General features: G+C 39.5%; 1 protein-coding gene across 1 annotated transcript; it reads left to right on the forward strand.

The window, feature by feature from the left end:
* The first annotated feature begins 17454 nt into the window (after positions 1-17454).
* LOC134211113 (bax inhibitor 1-like) lies at positions 17455-26249 on the forward strand. Its single transcript, XM_062687743.1, has 3 exons — positions 17455-17729; positions 18895-19348; positions 25634-26249. The coding sequence occupies exons 1-3, from the start codon at positions 17668-17670 to the stop codon at positions 25838-25840; spliced, it is 723 nt and encodes a 240-aa protein (XP_062543727.1). The 5' UTR covers positions 17455-17667; the 3' UTR covers positions 25841-26249.
* The last annotated feature ends 377 nt before the right edge of the window (positions 26250-26626 follow it).

Consider the following 26626-nt stretch of genomic DNA (forward strand, 5'->3'; position numbering starts at 1 on the left):
TCCTATTCCAAACACTTATGTTTATATTGAGATTTGTTTAAAATATGTAATTGATGTTCGGATTGATTCCATCTTTGGTCATCATCCCAGGTCCCTCAGAGACCTCCGGAACTATTTACAAAGTGACCAGTTGAATCGAAATAATGAACCAAAAGTATCATATTGGCGAAGTCTTTTGAAATTTATGAACTTAAGTACCCATGGGTATATGCATATCACCGTCGCACAGTGGGACCAATTAAAAAAAAACAGAAGGGTTATATACATTCCTCTCCACAGAAACGTCCCAAGCGGAGGCAGCACAGATGAAAGGTACCACAGCTTCGACGTCTTCTTCTTCTTCTTATTGGCATTACATCCCCACACTGGGACAGAGCCGCCTCGCAGCTTAGTGTTCATTAAGCACTTCCACAGTTATTAACTGCAAGGTTTCTGAGCCAACACGATGATACTTTTATGCCCAGGGAAATCGAGACAATTTCCAATCCGAAAATTGTCTAGACTGGCACCGGGAATCGAACCCAGCCACCCTCAGCATGGTTTTGCTTTGTAGCCGCGCGTCTTACCACACGGCTAAGGAGGGCCCCTCCTTCGCTTCGACGTACCGAATGTATTTAGCATTACCACCCGCTGGTGCAGATTCAGCCTGCGCAAGGACTGCAGCCTCATTTGAATCTTGACTACGTTGGCTGTTTGTAGCCACTGCACAATGGTCCGATTCAGTTATTTAGCAGAAAAAAACTATTTTCCTCCGTTTTCGTTCTACTTAGAAACTTGGTGTCTTCAGTGAAGTTGTTTATAATAAAATATTGCTTCTTCGGACAAAAAGTTCGATAGGGTGGTCCTTATCGTTTCTCAAAACTGAAATTTATTTTTTTTTGAAGGTGTTATCTGAAAGGGCGCATATATAGTAACTTTCACTGCAAAAATTACGGGAACGTATTTTTTTTTAAATTGAATAAATCGATTTTGAAAATTTCTTCGAAAAAATTTAAATTTACTAGTTTTTCACTATATATTAAAATTATGAGTAAATTACCTTCGGCAAAAGTTCAAATTTAAACTAAAAATACATATCCGATTATTATTATTTAATCAGACTAAAGCCGAAGTGGCCTGTGCAGTATACAAGAGTCTTCTCCATTCGGCTTGGTCCATGGCTACACGTCGCCAGCCACGCAGTATACGGAGTCATCTTCCACCTGATCGATCCACCTTGCCCGCTGCACACCTCGCCTTCTTGTGCCCGTCGGATCGTTGTCGAGAACCATTTTCACCGGGTTACTGTCTGACATTCTGGCTACGTGCCCGGCCCACCGCAGTCGTCCGATTTTTGCGGTGTGAACGATGGATGGTTCTCCCAGCAGCTCATGCAACTCGTGGTTCATTCGCCTCCTCCACGTACCGTCCGCCATCTGGACCACACCATAGATGGTACGCAGCACTTTCCTTTCGAAAAATCCGATACAAAACTTTTATTAACAATGTAAAATAAAAACCCTAATTGATCCACCTTGCAAATTTGCACAGGGCTCTTCTTGTAATCGCTTCCTGTGATTAGCCAGTCTGCTATATTTTTATAAGTAACTGGAAATTAATATATGTAATTGAATGAATTGTATTGCAGTTTCCTGTACAAAGGTTTTTTTATACCACTCTTCATTGCACGAATATACCTAAAGACAATCCTCGCGGAATCCGAATTTAAATTCACTCGCGTTTTCAAGGGCAAACCATTCAATACGGAAGCAACGCACAAACTGTCATTTTTATTTTTCATGCCTGCTACGACGCAGCAAGCTAAAATAAAAGTATAACAGTTGTGCGTTACTTCCGTGTTGAGTGCTGTACCATTGAAAACGCGAATGGATTTAAATTGAAGATTGTGCTTATATGACAGCTATTTATAATATGGAAATCTTGTACAAAGTGTGTACAACTAGAATTACGGAAATTATCACTCGGCGATCGGCTTATAACTATTGCGTTTTTGTCCAAAACATATAAGCAACTCAAAACGAACTGCAAGTTTCAAAGTCAGGTCATTCTGCATCATTTTTTTTTTTCTACAGTGAACGGGAATGGCAATATTATTGCAAGGTGGATCAATTAGGGTTTTTATTTTACATTGTTAATAAAAGTTTTGTATCGGATTTTTCGAAAGGAAAGTGCTGCGTACCATCTATGGTGTGGTGCAGATGGCGGACGGTACGTGGAGGAGGCGAATGAACTGCTGGAAGCGAATGAACTGCATAAGAACCATCCATCGTTTACACCGCAAAAATCGGACGACTGCGGTGGGCCGGGCACGTAGCCAGAATGTCAGACAGTAACCCGGTGAAAATGGTTCTCGACAACGATCCGACGGGCACAAGAAGGCGAGGTGCGCAGCGGGCAAGGTGGATCGATAAGGTGGAAGACGACTCCGTAGACTGCGTGGCTGGCGACATGTAGCCATGGACCGAGCCGAATAGAGAATACTCTTGTATACTGCACAGGCCACTTCAGCCTTAGTCTGATTAAATAATAATAATAATCGGATATGTATTTTTAGTTTAAATTTGAACTTTTGCCGAAGGTAATTTACTTAAAATTTTAATATATAGTGAAATACTAGTAAATTTAAATTTTTTCGAAGAAATTTTCAAAGTCAATTTATTCAATTTAAAAAAAATACGTTCCCGTAATTTTTGCAGTAAAAGTTACTATATATGTGCCCTTTCAGATAACACCTTCAAAAAAAATTAATCGAACCATCTCCATGAGATATAGGCATTTTAAGATTGCATAGTTTTTTGGTATAAATTGCATGTAACTTTTAAATGGTAAGACTTATAAACATGATGAGTTCAGCAAAAATATGCACCATCACTTGCTCTTCATTTCTTCTGAAGACCGCATTCTCGTAAAACTCAAAACAAAAAAGTTAGAATAGAAAAACTGATTTTTTTGGGGCCACCCTAGGTTAAAATCGAAAATTTCATTTACTGAACTCAATTTATGTGCAGACACAAGGTGTCTTCGGCAAAGTTGCATCAAATAATGTTTACTGCAAGTTTTCTGAAGAAGTCATCCACAAAAAAACCCGAAAAAAAAGGTAAGCTTCAGTGCTGAGAAACGATAAGGACCACCCTATCGAACTTTTTGTGTCTAAGTAGAACGAAAATGGAGGAAAATAGTTTTTTCCTGCTAAATAACTGAATCGGACCATTGTGCACTGGGTACCAATTTCATTACCTTCGAAAAAGCCAACATTCACTGCAACCGTTTTCCGCAAATTCAATTTTGCGCCGGCGGCAAGCCCAAAGCGAAGAAATATTTCATTCATCGCCTCTATTTGCCACGATGACGTCACAACCACGCTGATGTCGTCGGCGTAGGCAACGAGCAGATCATCCCCACATACTTGCTCAAGCCTACACACCAGTCTTCTTCTTCTTCTTCTTCTTATTGGAATTACATCCCCACACTGGGACAGAGCCGCCTCGCAGCTTAGTGTTCATTAAGCGCTTCCACAGTTATTAACTGCGAGGTTTCTTAGCCAAGTTACCATTTTTGCATTCGTATATCATGAGGCTAACACGATGATACTTAATGCCCAGGGAAGTCGAGACAATTTCCAATCCGAAAATTGCCTAGACCGGCGCCGGGAATCGAACCCAGCCACGCTCAGCATGGTCTTGCTCTGTAGCCGCGCGTCTCACCGCACGGCTAAGGAGGGTCCTAAGGAGGAGCCTACACATCAGTGGGCTAAGATAAAGCACGAACAGGTGCATGGACAGAGGGAACGATCGAGAGAGGTGCCCATTGATGAGCAGCCGGGATGTGGACCGACTGGCTATATGCGAGAGAAGAGAGATTAGTTCCTCGTTGAACCCGAGCGACCGCATGGTTTCGAAGAGGAACGAGTGCCGCACCCGATCGAAGGCGTTCTCCAGATCGAAGCTGATGAGCTTACCGGCGCGACGGTGGTGACGGAGATTGGCGATCCGATCTTTCAGAGAGAGAGTGGCCTGGAAGATGTTTCGCTCTGCGTTTGAACATTTCTGTCCGTCGCTTAGAACGCTGTGGGCCTCCATAACGCGTTCCATCCTGTTTTTCAGGATGCGGGAAAGCAATTTATAATCGCTGTTCAGCAGCGATATGGGCCGGTACGCTCGGGCTGTGTTGTCACTCCCCTTCTTCTTAACTAACACGATGACGCCCTCCACGAAGGCATGTGGGAGATTGCCGTTGAATGCTTCATTCATAAGCATGTTCAACTCACGGTGGATGACATCGAACATCCGGAGATAAAATTCTCGTGGGATCCCGTCGGCACCGGGGGATCGTTTGGGTGAGCTCGCCCTGATAGCAGACAGAATTTCTGCTGTTTTTATCTCCTCCATGCACGCTTCGTTCAGTGGGTCGTTTGGTGGGATAACACGTTCACGAGCAAAATCGTCCCCGTTGTTGGCAGTGCCGTCGTTTTCTGCTGTTTCTTCTGAGTAGAGACTCGAGAAAAAATCAAACAGATTTGCCTCGATTTCTTGAGGCTCGATGATGATTTCGTCTTCTCCCGTCTGCAACTGCGTTATCGATGTTTTCTTGCGTTCTATGGTCAGGTAATGGAATTAATAGAATTTTTTAACTTCAAATACTATCATCAATAAGAAATCTATAAATGTTCTACATTTGCTGGAGTAAATAAGTTTGTAAATAGTTTGAAATAAAGCAATTCTAATTATGTATTTAATTATTAGTTTTATATCTTGAAGTTTTGAATAAACAAGTTGCTAATAATTCTACACAGCATGGAAGTTGTCGTTTCCAATATTAATACTTTAATCAAACTCCATAGATCCAAAAGTTTGAAGTTAAATGTTAGTACGTTACGTTTATACAAGTCCTACGTCTACTCGCGGTTATGGTGAAAGCTTTACCCATTGCTCGTTTTTTTAACTGCAGTTACTTTTCTTGACCGTAATAGACCCTTATTCTTCTTTTTTTTCTCTTCTTCTTCTCACGTTTAAAGAAGCTTCAGTTTACACGACTAACATTATTATCAGCCCTTAGCAATTGAGAGTGATGACGTCTAATCACCTTTTTTGAGCGCATAGGCATAGCATAGATTTTTTTTTCATCGGGAAACGTTTGCACGGAAGTCTATCATCTTGTCGTAGTCCCTGGCGGGATTCGAACGAGCTGGGTGTTCGCCAAAAATCAAATTTTGCCAAATTTTGCACACCATCCTTTGATCAGTCTCGAAAGCTTCCCAGGAAAGCTGTTCTCGTTCATGATTTTCCATAGCTCTACGCGGTCTATACAATCGTATATCGCCTTGAAATTGATAAACAGATTACTTACTTATAACAGATAAACAGATTGATACCTGATATTCACGGTCGGATTTGCCATACAGTGAAGATCTGCTTCGTCGTAGAACGGCCGTCAGCGAAGCCGGCTTGATAACTTCTTTGTATGTAGCATTTGGGATAGTAATCGTTCGAAACTTTTCACACTCCGGCTTGTCGCCTTTTTTGTAGATGATGCATATGTGCATACGACTCCTTCCTTTCACTCCTCCGGTAGATGTTCTGTTTCCCAGATTCTAACTGTGAAGGTGATCGACCAGCTTTTCCGGGTTGATCTTGATAAGTTCCTCTCCGATACCATCCTTACCAGCGACTTTATTGTTCTGAAGCAGTTGGATGTCATCCTTACCTTTATCAAGTTGGTTTCCATCACCCGCTGGACTGATGTAACCGTCTCCTTCGCTGTCTGTTTCAGTTCCTCGAAGTGATGCTTACAATTTTCGATCAACACGCGTTTGTCAATCAAGATGCTCCCATCCGTATCCGTAAATATCCCTGCACATCTCAGGTCGCGTCACGAAGCCTTTATGGGATGCGTTGGGCTTCGGATAGAAATTGCATGTTTCTTTATGGAACGTACACACGGTCAAGCAGTTTGGCCAACATTGACTCCACCTCTCGTTTATTCAAATATCTATCAAGTTTTACCAACAGCCGCGCGAACAATTAATTTATTCGACCAACAATATCACACACGAACAACCGAAGCGCCAACTTGAGCACCAACCAGCAACTTCACTACAAATGCTCAAACATGTTCGGCGAACCTTGACTCCACCCCCGACAACTCAAACCAAAATCAAACCGTTTTAATTTTTTTCAACTGAGCCACCAACTGTCAAATGATTGTTCGAACAACTTTACACACGTTCAAACAAAGCAGCAACCGAAGCGTTTTCTTGGGGGCGGAGTCAATGTTCGTCAAACTGCTTGACTGGTGTGTACGTTGCATTATAACGGCACATCTGTTCCATCTCCTCGCACTCCGCTTCTTCCACTCCGCTTCTCTTGAAAGAGGCCGAACCAATAGACCTGTGCAGGAGTTCATCAAATTCACTCACCCGATGGATTTTGACATTTGAGCGGGTCGTCTTCTCGAACAAAAGTTCATTTTGCGTTCATTATGCGACCCGCTCAAACGTCATAATTTCTTGGGGGAGTTCATTTTGCGTTAGTCTATTGCGAGAAAAGAGAAAAATTCTAATTTTGCGGAGCAAAGAAGAAGAAGCAGACTGAGTGTCGGAAACTTCAAAATGGCATGCACTGTACGAAAAGTGTTGATATTTCTTGATATCAAGAATATTCGAGAAATCTAAAATGTTTCAAAATCACATAAATATATGACCAAATGCCTTCAAAGTACCATAAAACTTGTTTAAAAAATATAGCGGCATGCAACACTCGTTTAAAGTTGCATATTCTCGTTGAATTTAATAATCAACATTCACACCGAATAAATGAACCAAAAAATTTGACCGTGCAACAAGTGATTTGACGTTTGCGGAACAGCTTTCCGACAGTCGACCGTCGGACCTCGGTTCGAATTTTTCAATCTTCTCGCAATATCGTTCCGTCCCAAATACCCGACGATGGTCTCCACTGCGTCGGTTATGGCTGCTTTCACTGTACTCCAGCAGGTCGAGCTCCCCCTTTTCTGGCAACGCTGGCCGCGAAATGCTGCGCGTATCCATGGGCGTAGCCAGGATTTCGAGTAGCGGGGGGGGCGGCAACTTTTTTTTAGGTCTTCTGAATCGTAGTTTTATAGTAGTTTTATACAGACACATGAATATTAGTACTTGGCACTATTTCCTTCTAAGTTCCAAAAACTTTGAAACCAAATCCACAACCAACAGTAGACGCTGGATCACAATAGCGCGTAGCCAATGAAAGTGACGCTTTCACGCCCACAATGCAACGTTCGCATTATGCGTTTATTTAACAACAATAATGATTATTGCTCATCAGATATGTTTATATAATGTGAGAAAATATTCAGAAAGAATATAAAATCGGCTATAACAATTATTATAAAAATCCTGCATTCTTCCATGAGTTTTAGAAAACTAGAATCATACATCTGAACTTCTAAACAAATCTTCTCTGAAATAATGTTTATTATAAAATAAGCAGAAAAAATAATATGCTAGCTTTCTCCAGGAATTCCTTTGACAATTGCTCAAGGCATTCTATCAGCGATTCTTTCTCTTCTCTCTAGAAACTTCTTCGGCTCCACATTTGTCAAAGTTTTAGAAATCCTCCACGACCTCCTTTATAATTTCTGCAGGGAATTCTTCAGATAATTTCGTGCTGTTTCTCATAAAAATTGCACCGTGATACAGTAGACGTTCGATAAATGCAAGTCATTTAACTGCAATACGATAGTTGAAATAGTTTTGCAGTTATCGGACCGCTAAACTTTAAACTGATGTCAGATTAAATGACAGCTGCATTGCGCTGCACATTTGGATGCATTTTTATTTGTTGGCCATAGGAAGGGAACCTCCTCACAAAGAATAACAATTAGAGTCTCCCTCTCTCCCTCTCTGCAGCTCTGATAATTCTGCCAGCAGCTCATTCATTTATTCAGACTAAGGCCGAAGTGGCCTGTGCGGTATATAAGAGTCTTCTCCATTCGGCTCGGTCCATGGCTACACGTCGCCAACCACGCAGTCTACGAAGGGTCTGCAAGTCATCTTCCACCTGTTCGATCCACCTTGCCCGCTGCGCACCTCGCCTTCTTGTGCCCGTCGGATCGTTGTCGAGAACCATTTTCACCGGGTTAATGTCCGACATTCTGGCTACGTGCCCGGCCCACCGCAGTCGTCCGATTTTCGCGGTATGAACGAAGGATGGTTCTCCCAACAGCTGATGCAACTCGTGGTTCATTCGCCTCCTCCACGTACCGTCCGCCATCTGCACCCCACCATAGATGGTACGCAGCACTTTCCTTTCGAAAACTCCAAGTGCGCGTTGGTCCTCCACGAGCATCGTCCAGGTCTCGTGTCCGTAGAGGACTACCGGTCTAATGAGCGTTTTGTAGATTGTCAGTTTGGTACGGTGGCGAACTCTATTCGATCGGAGCGTCTTGCGGAGTCCAAAGTATGTACGATTTCCAGCCACTATGCGTCTCCGAATTTCTCTGCTGGTATCATTTTCGGCAGTCACCAGTGAGCCCAAGTACACAAATTCTTCTACCACCTCGATTTCGTCACCACCGATGCAAACTCGTGGTGGGTGGCTCACATTGTCTTCTCTTGAACCTCTTCCTATCATGTACTTCGTCTTCGACGTATTGATGACTAGTCCGATCCGCTTGGCTTCCTTCTTCAGTCCGATGTAGGCTTCCTCCATCTTCTCAAAGTTACGTGCCATAATATCTATGTCGTCGGCGAAGCCAAATAGCTGGACGGACTTATTGAAAATTGTACTACTCGTGTTAATCCCTGATCTGCGTATTACCCCTTCCAAAGCGATGTTGAATAGCAGACACGAAAGACCATCACCTTGCCGTAACCCTCTGCGGGTTTCGAAGGGACTCGAGAATGCCCCTGAAACTCGAACTACGCACATCACCCGATCCATCGTCGCTTTGATCAATCGTGTCAGTTTATCCGGAAATCCGTGTTCGTGCATTAGCTGCCATAGCTGGTCCCGATCGATTGTATCATATGCGGCTTTGAAGTCGATGAATAGATGTGTGGGCACGTTGTATTCGCGGCATTTCTTCAGTACTTGGCGAATGGCGAACACCTGGTCCGTGGTGGAGCGTTCGCCCACAAAACCCGCCTGGTACTGCCCCACGAACTCTCGTGCAATTGGTGCTAGTCTACGGCATAAAATTTGGGAGAGTACCTTGTAGGCGGCGTTCAGCAATGTGATTGCGCGGTAGTTGCTACAATCCAGCTTATCGCAGTTTTTGTATATAGGACGCCTTCCATCCACTCCTGCGGCAAAACTTTCTCCTCCCAAATCTTGGTAATGACCCAGTGAAGCGCTCTAGCCAGTGCCTCACCACCGTGTTTAAATAGCTCTTCTGGTAGTTGGTCAACCCCAGGGCTTTGTTGTTCTTCAGCCGGCCAATCTCCTCCTGGATTTCCTGGAGATCCGGAGCCGGTAGAATTATGTCCTGCGCGCGTTCTCCCAGGTCCATCACCATACCGCCATCTTCGTCTGCCACATCGCCATTCTGGTGCTCTTCGTAGTGCTGCCGCCACCTTTGGATCACCTCACGCTCGTTCGTAAGAAGGTTCCCGTTTATGTCCTTACACATATCAGGCTGTGGCACGTAGCCCTTACGTGAACGGTTCAACTTCTCATAGAACTTTCGTGTGTTATTAGCGCGGTACAGTTGCTCCGTCTCTTCACGGTCTCGATCTTCCTGCTGACGCTTTTTCCTCCGGAAAATCGAATTTTGTCTGTTCCGCGCCTGTTTATATCGTGCCTCGTTTGCCCTCGGGGCCCTCCTTAGCCGTGCGGTAAGACGCGCGGCTACAAAGCAAGTCCATGCTGAGGGTGGCCGGGTTCGATTCCCGGTGCGGTCTAGGCAATTTTCGGTTTGGAAATTGTCTCGACTTCCCTGGGCATAAAAGTATCATCGTGCTAGCCTCATGATATACGAATGCAAAAATGGTAACCTGGCTTAGAAACCTCGCAGTTAATAACTGTGGAAGTGCTTAATGAACACTAATAGCCTATTCAGATTACGCCATTAATGACATAATAATTGGCGTTTCAGGGTAAATACGCTTTATGATGTCATTATTTACGTAATATTCCATACATTTTGCGCTGTCAAAAGATACCCGCTAAAAAGAGTCATGAAGAATTTATTACGAACAATTATTACGAGAGAGCTTTCTTTCTAACTGGGATGCAGGGAGAAATTCAACAAAACAAAACTGACAAGCGTCACGCTCTCTTTTCCAGAGAGAAAATTCTCTGTTTACATTTCGTTTCGTAGTTGACAGTCATTCTCTTTCTGTCGCAGCAGGGTCGAATGCATGTTAGATGGAAATTTTGTGAGCGCTGAAGAATAACTCGGATTGTGATGGTTTTGTGGAAAGCATTTTATATGATGAAAAATAATGATGATAATTATTTATTCTCCACTTATTCAACATGAATTTTTAAAAAACAGATGCTCTCTAGAATTAACATGAAGTATTTAACTTAAACCTAGATTTAATAGAACAAATCGAATAAATTTTCAAATTTCAAGGGCCAATGCGGAAGACAATTTAAAACGTAGGAATGGTTGTAAAACGAATATATTTGATGAATAAACATGGTTTCATAAATTGTTTCAATTCTGCTCCTTGAATGGCTTAATATACTTTGGATTTCAACATTTTTCACGTGGGACAACTGTGCGATTTGAATGGGATGTATATATAAAGTAGAATAACCTTAAATAAAACATGGATTGGTTATGCATTAATTCATCCAAAATCCAGTTTAAATTATATCACATTCACACGATTCGTTTTTGTTAGAAGCTGTATCATTGATTGTCGAGTAGAACGCAACAGTTCAGTTTCCATTTTTGAAAAAAAATTAAATTGCTGAGTTGCCCTTCATACATGGAGATACTGGTGGAAATACATTTTAGTTCGATAATATTTCTTGAAAATTGGTCCAATCGTCCTTTTTTTATTTATTTGTGAGAATTCCCAAAAGTATCTAAATTTTTCTATCAAATCTCCGTTCGATCATAGTACAGAATCAAAATACTTTTTAAACGTAAAAATAAATTGAGGAATAGTCTGATTCCCCGAAGAATGGCGCACCCAACTAATGAATGTAGCTTCGCTCATTATCCTTAATGAGAGCTTCAAATATTCTTCGAAAATCCCTTTTCATATTTTTTTTATATATTTTTTTTTCGTAGAAACTTTGTTCAGAAAAAAATGTTCGATTGTCGCCATACAAATGGTTGATTTCGTAAATTAAATTTCTCCTCTCCTTGAATTCAACCCTGTATTAGCGTGCAAATGAGGAAACATGGAAACGTCAAGATATATTATCTTGCTGCAGTCTGAACACCTCGTAATAATTGGATACCGTCTCACTTAACAAAGTCATAAATAGCCCAATCTGAATAGGCTATAAGCTGCGAGGTGGCTCTGTCCCAGTGTGGCTAGTATCGACTTAAAAAATAGACAGGTTACGGAATTCTGTTCATTAATCTTAAGCGGAATTTTGACAACTGATCTGCATGGATAGCGAAATGTCACTTCTACTTAAGGTTGGTATCGTTTTCAAAATAAATTTCTTTTTCTATATAAATCCCATGTTAAATTCCGTTTACTGAATCTGAAAAGTAAAACATTGAAATGAAATTTCTTCAACAGTATCCACCTGAAAAGAACAAAAAAACAAAAAGAGAATTTGTGAGGCTTCCACGTAAAGTCGTAAACTAATGGGAGCTGTCACTTTACTTTCAGAAAAATAGTTTGCTCGAGTATTCCGTAAGTAGAAGGGACATTTCGCTCCATGCAGATCAGTTGTCAAAATTGCGCTTGGTAATAATGAACAAAATTCCGTAACCTCTCTACTTTTTAAGTCGATACTGGCCTTTACAAGATACAGATTGTCGCTGTCGTCGCTGTACGGAACATATTTTGCTGACGAGGATAGGCTAAACGTCAATGAACACACTTAAATCATTTCACAGATTTCGGTGAATTTTGCTTCAGTTGGGTCCTACATCGTTTATGGTTGCAAACGAAAGAACATCGGTCAAGAATACATGAACCGATGTTATAAAAATTCTGGTCATAGTCTAAATCTGAGAGGGAGCTCTCGATACTACACATCAAATATATTAATACTGTTGTCATGCGGGAAGTAAATGTTCAACAAGAAAAAACAATCAACGTAGGCGCCACCTGAAAAGAATAAATTTTGTTTAGTGTGTTATTGTTGTTATATTGCCTGTAGAAATTTTCTTGCTGAGAGTTTCGTTTTCGGCTCACACTGACAGCTTGATTTCGGCTCGGCTTGACACACACATTTTTCGAATCTGTTTCTCGGCTAAACTTCAAACTGATGTCAGATTCAATGACAGCTGCATTGCGCTGCACATTTGGATGCACTTTTATTGCATCTGACGTCGAAAGCCCGGGCTACAATCGGTTTGTGTGTGGACAATCAGTTTAGCCTGGTAAAAAGTGCTAAAACCGCGAAAGATTTTTGGGATCAGTTGCGTCGTGCCACGAAAAGTCAACGCTGACTTCCCGCGTTTCTTTGCTGAAGAAATTGTGTTCGTTGAACTTGAGTGAGGGTGGTGATGTGGAGAAGCACCTCTTAGAGCTTGAAGAGCTGTACGACCGGTTGTCAGCAGCCGGACAAAATTTGGAAGAGCCGCTGCGAATCGTCATGATTCTCCGGAGTTTGCCGGACTCTTATGGCGGGTTAGTGACGGCCTTAGAGCAGGCCTGCCCAACCTTCTCAAGTCACGGGCCAATTTTCAGAATTAACATCTGCTGGCGGGCCAAAAAAATATTCGACATTTTTTTAAAATATTTTTTTTAAATTTTCTAATATATAATATCGAGATATGAGTAGATAATATCGAGATATGAGTAGATAATATCTATTTGAAACATTTCGGATGCATTTTATAATTCACATCATGAAACGGTGTTAAGAACATTAACAATTTGTAACTGTGTTCTTTAAAATCAACAAGATGAGGGAAATGTATCGGTTATCAGAAATAAACTGTGCCAAATGTTTCGCGCTAATTTCGTTTCAAAATCTTTATTGTTTGATAATAAAAGTTCAACGTGTTGATCCGTGCCTTGCCGCTCGATGTCATTGAAATGATTGCTAATATCTACCAGTAAATCTGAGTCACTCGCCCATGCAGTTCGAGCATTGGGTTTTCTTTATCTTGTAAAAATAATGCGACTTTGTTTTGAAAAGAATAAAATCTTCTATGGTCAAAGAAATTCGCAATAATACAGCAAATCTCCGTATTCTGGTTCCATTTCCGACAACATCATTTAGAGCTGGTGGTTGTGAATCCCTCGCGTTGATAAAGTTTATAAACTTAATGACAAACGTCAGTACTTCAGGAATATTAATCGTTTTCACTCTTATAAGAGTGTCTATAGACTCTCATGGTGAATAATGCAATGTGTGGGGAAGTATAACCATACCACTTTGATTGTTTTTCCCTTCTTAGAAGTGTCACGCAATGCCATTGTTCTTTTCCGTCATTGACAGTGCCGGCCCATCAGATGTAAGGCCACTTGTAGGTTTTTAGAGGAGTATACAAGCCCCTTCATACAGGTTTGAACAGTTCCTCTCAGGTCTCAGGTCAGGATTTCTCTGTAATTTAAAGATGACCATCCACTCCCTTTATGAAACATGTTTTCAACATCAGTATTGACACCGATTGCGGGAGAGTAGAATTTGAAGCAGGTGGCTTTTCCACGTAACGTAGTTTTCAAATTATTTGCAAACAAATGCTACTGATGGAGATATTTTCCTTAGAGCACATGATGCCGACAATAGCCGATGCGCATTCCTTAACAAGTTCTCCGTCCTAGAACACAGTTTTATTCGCTTTGCCAGAATTTCACTAACAGCAAAACTGGCCCGTATTGCATTTTCCGGCTTCATGTTTGTTACAGTGAAGAGAGTTTGGTGCTTCAATAATCCACTGTTCCACCAATAATTTAAATCAATAATGGAAATTTAAATTAAATGAGCACCTTATCTTTAAAGCTCCCTTAACATTTGTTATGTTCCTTGTTCAAATATCGTATTTCGTAGGATGCTTGTTTTTGTAATGTCGTTTCAAATCGTATTCCTTCAACACAGCAATACTTTCCGAACAAATTCAGTAAACCGGCTTTCAACGTGAAATATTGTTTCAAATACGAAGAAAAGAAACTATTGTAACACATAAAGTGAAGGGCTCGAAGACCAGACTTATTTTTTTAAGCCAGTGAAATCCTAAGTATGTATTAATAAATTATAAAAAAAGAAGCTCCTCGATGTGGCTCGAGCTTGTGGGCCGGTTATGGAGTATATTCTACCACGGTGCGCGGGCCACAAAAAATGGAGTCGAGGGCCGCATCCGGCCCGCGGGCCGTACGTTGGGCAGCCCTGCCTTAGAGGGTCAGCCGGACACGGACCTAACAATGCAGCTAGTGAAGTCGAAGCTGCTCGACGAATATGACCGAAGCCATGAGAAGAATGGCGGTTCAGTGAATGCGATGAAGAGTTCGACGATGCGGGGGAAGAAAAGTGGTGTTGCGCACGAGCGGAAGTGTTTCCATTGTGGAAAGCCGGGTCACATGCAGCGAGATTGCCGTTTGCTTGCGCGGCAGAAGAAAAGTGACGAAGAGCGGAAGAGGTCCGAACAAAAACAACGTGCCAAGCAGGCTAAGAAAAACAGCAGTGGTGTGTGCTTTATGGCCGGAAGTACTTCACGCGGGTCGTGGTTCATAGACAGTGGGGCTAGTTGAAAGTTTTTTTTCTCGACGCTGGAGAAGAAGAACGGCCCGAAAGCGAAGACAGCCGGCCATGGTGAAGGGACAGTGCTTGGTGTTAACGGTAACGGTGATGCGGTCGATGTGAAGTTTGTTGACGTTTAGTATGTTCCTTCGTTGACGAGTGGGCTCATTTCGGTGGACAAGCTGACCCCAAATGGTTTCACGGCCGTTTTCAGTGCTAACGGATGTGAGATCCGTGATGCTACCGGCTCATTGACGGTAGTAGGAGAGCGCTCTGGCTGTCTGTATCGGCTGAAGCTAGCGGAATCATCAAAGAAAGCTCAAGGTAAGACACAGACTACTAATTGTCAGCATCAATGGCACCGACGTTTAGGACATAGGCATCCGGATGTGATTAGAAGAATTCGACAAACAAAATCGTATACATAATATAGTATGGAAGTAAGGAAATGTATAAAACGAAAGTTATATTCAAATTCGCCCTTGAAATCACCCAAACTACACCATAACTCTACACCGCCTATCATACCACACACCACCCGCATAATAAAAAAACAACATGTTATGTGGTCAGAATCATTATTACGATATAAAATATAGCTTCACAGTTTACGGTGCGGTTATCAAATACTTTTCGGCCGATTCAACCATAACTGCTCGACATCAACACTAAATGTCAATGTATAACATGCTGTCCCGAAAATGTTTTATATTTCCTGCATTATATGTCAACATTTTATCATACTGTCGAGCGAAAATTTTGCAGGCGAAAACGGCCGATTTTTTATGGTGACATAACTTCCCAAAACACCAAGCATTACAATATTGCACGTATATCAATCACAAATCGGCATGCTAAATGCTAATTGCATTAGATTTGTTTTAACGATGGGTTGTTGCATTTATTTATCAACTGTCAGACAACGATAATCTAAATCAGCAGTACGAATGCAGCGATGCATTACTGGTGCTTTATTTCAACATGCCAAAGTAATGAACCATTAATTCGATCTTATAATTGCCCTTTTCCATTTTAAGTCAACTTTTAGTGCTGTGTTTTTACATGCATATATAGCTTCATGGTTACTTGGGTTAACAACCCATTCAACATATTGTTATTTGTCAAATAACCGTACCACAAACTGTTGGAACTTTATATGAGATTGTTCATATACAGTTGTCAACAGTAAAGGATACTGTTGCCGACCGCACGGGAAAATGTCCGTGTACAGTTTGTAATTATGCGGGCACCCAAACCAAACAGATGTTGAAGCATCAATGAAACCCCTCTTTTCCCCTTCCAATGTATGACACAAAACAAACGCAAACACCACCGTACGAACCAGCAGTTATCACGTCGTTATCGAGTGCGATTTCTGTTTCCAACGATGAAACTTACAACTGTGTTGGTGCGAATGCTCCGATAAAGTATAATGGCAATAATCATCATCGAGTCGGCTCTTAGCTTAAAAGCGCGTGCGTGGTTCGTCGATTAGTTTTCGTGTTCAACATGTTCTACATTGCAAGCTTTGAGAAGCTTAGCGTTATCGATTCATCAAACTGAGTCGAATGGTATAAGAAACTTGTCTATCAGATGTTCCTGCAAAAAGTTCGGTATAACTTTGTTTTACGAGAAAGGCAACAATGTTCCTTTCGACTTTTGAATCGAAAGAAAAACATACGTGTTCAGGATAATTAACTTCATTGTTTCCTGAAAGAAAATCGAATATCGTTTCTTTATTTTAGGACGCCAATTCACCGAAATCTCAACAGCATTTCACAGAAATCTGCGATTTATTTTAGGTCTGAAGGAAAAATACATATACGATTTGACAGTTGGGTACCCAACATATTTCGGGCAGCAGAACAAAGGGAACCGAAGCGACAATCTTTATTTTGTAACTAAGGGTCTGTCTCAATTGGATAATTAAACTGAAATTAAACTTAAAAGTGACATTTCAATAATTATCAAATAACCCTGCTCGCAGAGCAAGATTACTTTTGACAGATATCGAATCATTTTCCATCGATGTCCTGTTGGAATTGCTGGGTAGCACCAGTTATTCTTATAACGGGGTGATTTCTTAATTTTCGAACTGTCACTTTTAAGTTTAATTCTCCAAATGAGACAGATCCTAAAATAACTTTTGTTGAAGACCTTCGTCAATACACGAACAAACGCGTACTTCAGATATCAGCGCCCCAAGGGATCGTTCAAAAATTACGTCCATCGTTTTTCGGCATTTTCAACCCCCCTCCCCCCCTCCTGTCACAAACTGTCACAAATAATTGACCCCCCCCTCCCCCTGTACGTACATGTCTCATTTATATTTTAGCGATTACTGTGGTTTATCTTTTTCGTACACTATTTTCACAATAACATAGTGAGTTATGTCCCTTACTAATAGTTTAATGCAAGTTGTTTCTAAAATGCTTTCAGTATTTTTTTCTTGTGGACGGACGTCACATAAGACGAACCCCCCTCCCTCCCCCTGTCACAAACTGTCACAAAACTCTGACCCCCCTCCCCCCCTCAAACCTTGGACGTAATTTTTGAACGGCCCCCAACAAATGAACAGGCCTAATTTTTTTTTGACATGTTTTAACTGTCTTGACAGCTTTGTCATCTGCTGGCTGTCACTTATGTCAGTCTTTCAGCAAAACCAGAAGAAAAAGGTCATTATTCATCATTCGAGAAAATTTAATCAGCCAAAAATTAATCGGTCGTGTTGAAAATAAGTCGTAGTTTCGAAAAAAATCTTCTATTTGATTCATATTTTTCAAAAAGTACGGTATTTGAGAAAACATTACTCAGTTTCTAATTAAGCAACTCAAAATCGATTGCAATGGCCACGTCATTCACGAATTTTTCCTACGAGAGATTTATGCGAAACATGGGCCATAATTTGTAAGTAAACTTTTAGTTTTATTATGATCTTATTAGGAACTATATATTTATGAGTTAATGGTAGCCAACAATTGTGAAATAGAAAACTAAACGCAAAAAGTCAATTTTCATGGAATTCAATGTTCGCCTATTCGCTTGTTCAGAATCATCCAATTGAAAAGTGGTACATAGCTTATCTTTGCATAATGATAAATAACTATCTAAGAAATGCATTGTGATTTCTTCGACCTGATAATAGAGGCGTACGGTATTACAAAAACTCAATAAAACAACAAAAAACTGATACTATTACAATATTATACTATATTTTAGATTGTTAGGTGAATAATAATGGATAATAATCAAATTTAAATAACTTTGAAACTACTGGAACGCTGGACTATGTGTCAATACGCTTGCTAGTTTTCAAGGTTTTCAAGAGCTTCACTTCTTCAAGTAGATGAATAGACGAATCCAAGTAAGAATAAGAAGACACACGACGGTGTTGACAGATCCTACAGTACAGCATAGAAAGATAATTTTAAAATGCATATAAATAATAAATTCTAGATAAATTGTAATTAAAATCTGATTGATGTACGATACGGAAGAGACTTTCCAGATCACACTCATAGTCCTGGACACTCTTTCAGCTCCGCCCCTCTTGTGACCGCAAGCGAGTTTTTTTTTTCACAACGGTGCGAGTCCCGGAAGGGTAGAATAAATTAGTCTATTATATACCATAAGCAGCTGCAGATAGATTTCATCAGCGCAGAACGATTTTCATTAGCCGGACAAATGAATCACAAGTGCGTAATTAGCTGATCTCAATCTATAAGTGTACACATATGTATTACGTGTAGATTGTTCTGAGTGTAGATTGAACTCGAAACATCGCCATCTCACGTAGCAAATCCCAACTACGCAGTCTAGCGATTCAGAAATCCTTGGGACATTGTTCGACATTCTGGTTTTCGCGGTCCTCCATGAGGATTAACCTGATCTCGTGTTCGTGTTCGGCACCAAACGTGTATTTCTTTTGTGGGCTTCGTTTCCGTGAATATAAATCATGTCTTGTCGATTATTCGATTAACATTTCAAAACTTCTAAATAATTTCTAATAACTCCATATTAAGAACATAGAATTTTAATTTTTAACAAAGAACATTAATTTTGTTGTTTTCAGGGAGCCCAGTGTGCGGCATCATTTGGCAAAGGTTTACTCCTGTCTCACAGCTACATGTGTCGCTGCTACAGCTGGATCGCTTATTCATCTCCAAGGAATCTGGGAAGCCGGCATACTAAGTGCACTCGCTGCACTGGGTCTGGTGATGGCATTATTTTACACCCCGGACAATGGCAAAAACTTTAACCTCCGTCTGGGATTATTACTCGGCTTTGGTGCGTTTAGTGGTCATTCGTTGGGTCTATTGTTAGAGCAGGTGATCTTTATCAATCCAGCCATTGTCGTAACGGCTCTTGTTGGAACAACGACCATATTCACCTGCTTGAGTGCCGCGGCCCTGTTGGCGAAACGTGGAAGTTATTTGTTCCTTGGTGGTATCCTGATGAGCATCCTCAGTGCTATGGCCATGATCAGCCTGGGTAATCTACTGTTTCGATCATACTTTGTACAAGAGGTAAGTTTAGATCAAATATTTCCCTTTTATATTTTTAAATCAACGTTTCTTTTATATTTCGCAATCAATCATACAAAGTAATAATTTACTTGAGTATGACATCATAAGATTGATAAAAAAGAAATTCACATAAATGTCGTCATGTGTTTGTATATCACAGATATAAGTGCTGTCCAATGAGCAGCTCGAAGTTTTTCCCGTCCTGCTCGTTCTTTTTTGTCAACAAATGGGCATGAGCAGGACAGGGAGAAACTTCGAGTTACTTCAAGCTCTCATTGGACAGCACTATAAAATGACGTGTATTGTATACAATCACGGAGACCGCATCGTGCTTTCGTGCTGTGCGGTTCTATTTTCTCTCTTTGCGGAAGAAAGTTTTTAATACTACCCGACGCTATTTTAATTTCAACAGTGCTTCTCAGCACTATTTGTACCCACTGATCCCGTTACGATCTTTGCAAGGACCCGTGTCTCCGTTTTACGTTAGACACGTTTGCGAAAGTAAAATTCCGACAAGCGGTGGTAATCCTGCAGGGACACCGTTCTAGGAAAAAAAAACTCTTAGAAGGTCACGTCTTCACGCTCAGCTATGAGTATTAACAAAAACAAGAGGAAGGGGGAATCTCTGAATTCTCCACTTCCTTCAAAGAAACAAGGTTTCAAGACCCTCCAGCCCAAGCGCGGAAAAAATAGAAGGAAGCTGGAGACTTCAGTTATTCCTTCTAACTCTAACGTTGATATTCTTCTATCGAATTGAGCAATCAGTTCGATTTGATTAATGACTAATTTGAGAAAATCGAATCTACCTCTAGCCCAGGTGATTCCATTCATGCGAAGAAACAACGGATTCTGCCAATTGTGGTATCTGTTGCTGAGTTTTCTGGCTTTCGGAATGAAATCTTGAGTAACCTTCAGGGGATTAAGGTTTCATTTAAGATTGCTAGGCCTGCCATTTCCGCAGGCCTGGGGGAAATTTCCAAAACCCCACCCAGTGCCGTAAGTGCCAAAAGTTGGGTAATGGAACCAAACATTGTCACGGATCAAAAATAGCAAAAATAATAACATACATTGCTCTAGCAAATAACTCATAAATAACTCATTTTGCTAGGGTAAAATGCCCAATAGTGGACCCCCTAGTAGCGGAATTTTGCTCTTCCTGCCATTAAAGGAGTAGAAATTTTCAACATATTAATTCCGCTTGATATCTAATAACAAGTACCGCATCTCCTCTTCACGATACATACATAAAACACTCAAATTTACGACGTTATTCGTTGAAATAAACATTTTAAAATCTGACTGAATTCGCCCTATAGTAGACCCCTGTGGGTCCATAATAGGAAACTGCTTCCCTATAGTTGACACTTCATTTGATTTTCATGTTCCGTTTCGGGACGTCCTGCTTTCCTATTATGGACTCTTGTGTTTATTTTTTTACAAAATTGTAAAAAATCATCTAATTTTACTTTTCATGGCATTTCCAATGCACGTTATCAAATCCTAGGACTGTAAGGTAGGTTCTCCCGATGGAATTTCATAGCAAAGTGTGTACATTATGTTGTAATAATGCAAAAATGGCTGGAGGGTCCACTATTCGTTGGGGGTTCACTATTGAGCATTTTACCCTATTATAATAACAAACCAATAGTAAAATATTTGAATAAAAGAAAATATCAAAATCAGTTATTATTGATATGTTGCAAATGATAAATAAATAACAAATTTTACTATTATAACAAAACTTGTTGTTGGGATGCTTTTTTAACCAGTTCATTTATTTGGTAGGCTCAGTCGTGTGTGACACTTTGCTGAGCCGCAATTCTCAAGTATGATATTTTTACATGGTATATCATCTTATCTTAACAGTTAGTTGGGAGGAGACATAGACCATAATACTCGTGGCGACTCAAGGTTAAAAAAACTTAATGCAGGACGGACGGGGTAGGGATTTAGGTTTAGGTTACTTCAGCTGCTCATCCGGGCATTTGGCGTTGAAAACGGTTTTGCGTGGCGTCGTGCTCGATTTTGGTTCGTCAGGGAGCATCTTCCGGATGGCTTTTTGTTGGGATGCTATTTTATGTTATTTATGAATAACATAAGAATATCAATATTTGATATCACAGCAAAATTTGTTATCATTTTGTCATTTGTTTGTTATTCACCTCTACTCGGGTAATGTGCATATTGCAATTATAACTGAAACATATTTAAAACCAGGACTCTCCATTAAAAGAGATCCAAATTATTTTATCTACAGAAATGATCGTCTTGACAGCGCCTGTGCGTGGTGGGGTCGCCATTGTCATTAATAGACGTATCAAACATAAATTATTTTCTTCGTTCGAAATCAAAGTTTTTGAAACCTTGGGAGTTTCTGTTGAAACAAATTTTGGACAATTTTCCTTCATTGCAGCCTACTTGCCTTTTCAATGCAATGGGCAGCAAAAGAATTAGTTGAAAGCTGATCTTCAAATTCTAACTCGCAACCAATATAAATTCTTCGTAATTGGTGACTTCAATGCCAAACACTGTTCATGGAATAATGCTCAAAGCAATTCCAACGGCAAAATTTTATTTGAAGATTGTTCTTCGAAATCCTTCGACAATTGATTTAGTTTTAACGGATTCAAGTCAGCCGTGTGGGCCAATTGTTAACTCATGCTGATTTTGATTCTGATCACCTTCCTGTGACATTTGAAATCTCACAAGAAGCCATTTATAATCCAATCAGCTCTACTTTTAATTATCATAGAGCTGATTGGGATTTATATAAAACATATATCGATAGGAATTTTGATGTTGATATTCCTCTCGATACCAAAAGTGATATTGATAATGCTCTCGTATCTTTGACAAATTTAATTGTCGAAGCCAGAGGCTTTGCAATTCCTATGTGTAATTAAATTCAATTCCATTATTATTGACGACGATCTTCAGCTACTGATCCGTCTTAAAAATGTGAGGCGAAGGCAGTACCAAAGAACTCACGATCCCGCGTTGAAAGTTATTTGGCGAGATTTGCAAAATGAAATTAAAAACCCATTTTAATTCACCGAGTAGTGATGCTGCCTTTCTCGCCTTTAGTCAAGACACCAACCTTATGTGGGGTTTATATGGTAATATGTATCATTTTCTTCATAACTTTCAAACGCAGCGGTATGAAATTCTATAGTGATCAACAAGGCTTTGTCCCCTATTGAATATAACTTGTTGCGAGAAAATCGATTAAAGATTACTATATGCAAAATTGTCTAATGTTTTTCTTAGTTTTTGTGCACACACATACGCACACACATACATACACACGGACAGACAGACATGTGTTCAATTCGTCGAGCTGAGTCGATTGGTATATAACACTATGGGTCTCCGATGCTTCTATAAAAAGTTCGGTTTCGGAGTGAAATGATAGCCTTCCGGTACAACTTTGTTGTACGAGAAAGGCAAAAACGTTTCGCTATTCTGAGAAATACCAACTTTGAGAATTATGTCTCGAAGTTGGATCCCAGTTCGAAACCTTTTTGGAAATTAACGAAACTTCTTTAAAAAAAACCTCAAAAGCCAATGGATTAATGAAAAAGCAAAATCTGCCGCTATGAAACGAGTAGATAGAGCCACAGTAGACTAGTTCCTTCAAAACCACTCGCATGTTAACCTACATATACAGTAGCGACTTTGTTTTGATGCGGTGAGTGCAGAATAAGTTACCTAAAATAATCCATTCCAGCGTTTAAAGAGGAAAATAAAATTTTAATAACGAATGGCGAAAAGGCTCAAAAACTTGCTCAGCAGTTCGAGAGTGCCCATCATTTTAGTCTAGGTCTCACTAGTCCAATTGAGTATCAGGTTACACGGAGCTTCTAAGACATTCTCAATCGAGAGAATGTTTTTGACCCTTCGTTGGGAACTAATTTGGATGAAGTGAGATCTATTACTAGAACATTTAAAAATATGAAAGCCCCGGGTGATGATGGTATTTTCTACATAGGGACACGGCAGGTATTTCCGTCCATCGTCATAGGGGCTAAAAACATCGAAAGGAACGTCCTTTTGCTAAAACTCTAATATAGCAGAACGTATCTCCTGAGCTTACGATTTGATACGGATGAGTTTGTCAAAAAAGTTTCTCTTTTATTGGTTTTCGAGACTATGACGAACAGACGAAAATACCTGCCCTAACCCTACTTGTCAAAAAACTTCCTCACAGCTCTTTATCCTTTTTGGTTAATTTATTAAACAAATGTTTTCAATTGGCATACTTCCCAGATAAATGGAAAAACGCCAAAGTTGTAATAAGACGAGTTTATACAATCCCATTGAATTCCACCACTTAATTGTATCTTGACAGATACGTATTTCGACCTCAAAAGTAAGGCCGTCTTCAGTGTCTCGTACTTGTACAAGTACGAGACACTGAAGACGGCCTTACTTTTGAGGTCGAAATACGTGAAATAGGAAATAGGTGAAAACATTCCACTAAAAAGCTCAAAATAATTTTCTTATGCCAAAGTTGTTCCAATTTTGAAGCCAGACAAAAAAACAGCTTAGGCTTCTAGTTATCGCCCAATTAGTTTAAAATTCACAAAAAATCAAAGAAAATTCAGGTGGTATTTAAAAAGCTGTGAAAGTTCGGGTTAAATTAAAGAATACCAACCGTATAAAATATGTACTAGACTTGCAAATATAACCCTAATTTGAAGCGCTTTGACTGGTCGAGGCATACATTATCACATATTTTTTAACGCCTAATATATGTCACAAATACTATATATTTGTGCATTTCACCAAATAATGTGATCTGTACGGCAGACAGTCACTTTGTACTCATCAATTTGGATAAAATCCACGGTATTAGGCAATGTGGGAATTACGGCAAGTCACCGTATACATATAACGCATACAAGGCTACATATAAGGTACACTGGGGGAAGTGGAAAAAGGGGGTAAGTGTAAAAATCGACTCGAAAAATTGGAATTATACATACTTTACAGTTTTTACCACATCATACCATTATGCAGGAATATACTTTGATGCTCACACTAATACTTTGTTGAAATTTGTATAATACACACACTAATACGGTTAACGCTTGAACTGTAATTTTAGGTTTCGCGAAAAGTTGATTTTGCATTCATAAAATCAATTCTTATTTGCACCAATTGTCCTTTTTTCAAGTGAATTTATATCGCAGGTGACTATTATAATACAATTAAACTAATCCCATTTAGTTGGTAGTGGTTTGTACCAAGAACGCAAATAATTCAAAGATTTTACACTTACCCCAGGTATCCAACACTGCGGGGGAAGTGGATAATGTTCTAATTATGTAAATTTTTCTTCCCGCCAGGGTTTATTTCGATAGCTGTGAATCTTAATATGTTCCTTCTTTGTTGTGATTGTGATTCCAGTGATGATTGGACTAATATAAATGAGAAAATGCCTGATTAATCCACCTATCGGTATTGATGCCTTTCACATGTTTTACATATGGAAAAAAATATATAAGAAGGTTAAAAATAGCACTGATAGGTAAATATATTGTATAATTCACATAATTTTTGTTTCATAACAAGTTTCGCCGTTGAATGTAAATTCTTTTTGCGAACAAATTGGTTAAAGACAAGTGCTTAAGAATAGCTGATAATTTTGTACGTGCTTTGCGCACACACATACATACAAATACGCACATACAGACATCATCTCAATCAACAAAAACTAAGTTGATTAGTTTATAACCCTGTAGATCCCATTTTTCCTTTAAAAAGTTTATCTTTGGGGCGAACATATAGATTTTACATACACTTAGTATTCGAGAAGGCAAAACCAGCCCTTCCTAGCTATGACGAGAATTCCTTGAGGATCTATTCCGTTAAGGTAATGAATTTATTCCACAAAAGATACTCAGAGCAATTATCGTATTGATTTTAGTTATATGTAACTATTCATCACTATTGAAGGTCAAGGTAACATAGGTTTTCCACTTACCCCATCTATCTAGGGTAAGTGAAAAAACAACTCCTAATTTTAAAATCTATTTCCATAAATTTCAAGCGACCAAAATGGTATGAATTACCTCACATTTGGTGCAAACTTGATTGTTTTTGATAGCCCATTTCGATTGAACACATTTAGATCATTTAAACTGGTTTTACACTAATTCAAACATGCACTATCGATTTTTCATTTTCCACTTCCCCCAGTGTACCTTAACTCAAATAGCAGTTGGACGTGAAAATATTATTTTCTAATTCATCTATTTTCTCTGTTACATATTCCATTTACAGCTCAGCTTGTATGTCGGTTTGGCAGCGATGTCCGGTTTCGTATTGTTCGACACACAGATGATCATGGAGAAGCACCGCATGGGTAGCACCGATTGCATCGCTCACTCACTGGACCTGTTTTACGATGTTATTGGTATTTTCCGTCGTTTATTGATCATCCTCACACAAAAAGAACAAAACAATGAACGCAAAAGGAAGAGAAATTAAGCTCAATTATGAGCGCATACATTACTGGTTAACATTAAACTGTGGTTCGAAACAATGGTAAATTTGTTGCGTCTATTTGTATTATCACCATAAATAACATAGTTTACAAAAAGAAGCACAATATTTCCTTTCCGTTGTAGCTGTTGACGTTGCAACAAATAGTTTCGGTGAGTTCATGATAATCTTGAGGTATCGGAATACAGTTTCCCAAATTATATATAAAAACACTAAACCTTTTAATGTACCTACATAACGAATCGGCATAGAACTTTTGAATTCAGCAAATTTGTACCTATACTTTAAAAACAAAATTTATGATTGTTTAAAAAACATGTTTTCTACAATGAATCGTCGTTTAGATTAGATTCGTGTGTCCACAGAATTTGATAAAAATTGATTATTGATGGGACGTTTGATACAAGTATTTTAATGATCCGAACTTCCTTTTCATGTAGGTACAAAAACGATTTAATTCTGGTATTTAGCTTGAAATGCAGGGCTGGTAGCGATGAATGCAGTTCAAAACACATAGTAACTTTAGGACTAAAATAAATACTCCCCCTAAACAATTAGAAAATTCCCATAAGAAAATAGAAAATTGCCAATAAAGAAATCAGGGTATGAGCAATAAATAAATATAAAATTTCCACAAATAAAACAAAATTTCCATAAACAAATAAGAATTTTCCACAAAACAAAAATAAATAAGCACTTTTAAAAGCAAAAAATGCAATTATAAAAAAAGAATTTTCCATAAAAAAAGTCAAAATGTTCCACGAAAAAACT

The sequence above is a fragment of the Armigeres subalbatus genome, chromosome 2 (genome assembly GCF_024139115.2).
Source record: "Armigeres subalbatus isolate Guangzhou_Male chromosome 2, GZ_Asu_2, whole genome shotgun sequence".
Taxonomy (NCBI): Eukaryota; Metazoa; Arthropoda; class Insecta; order Diptera; family Culicidae; genus Armigeres; species Armigeres subalbatus.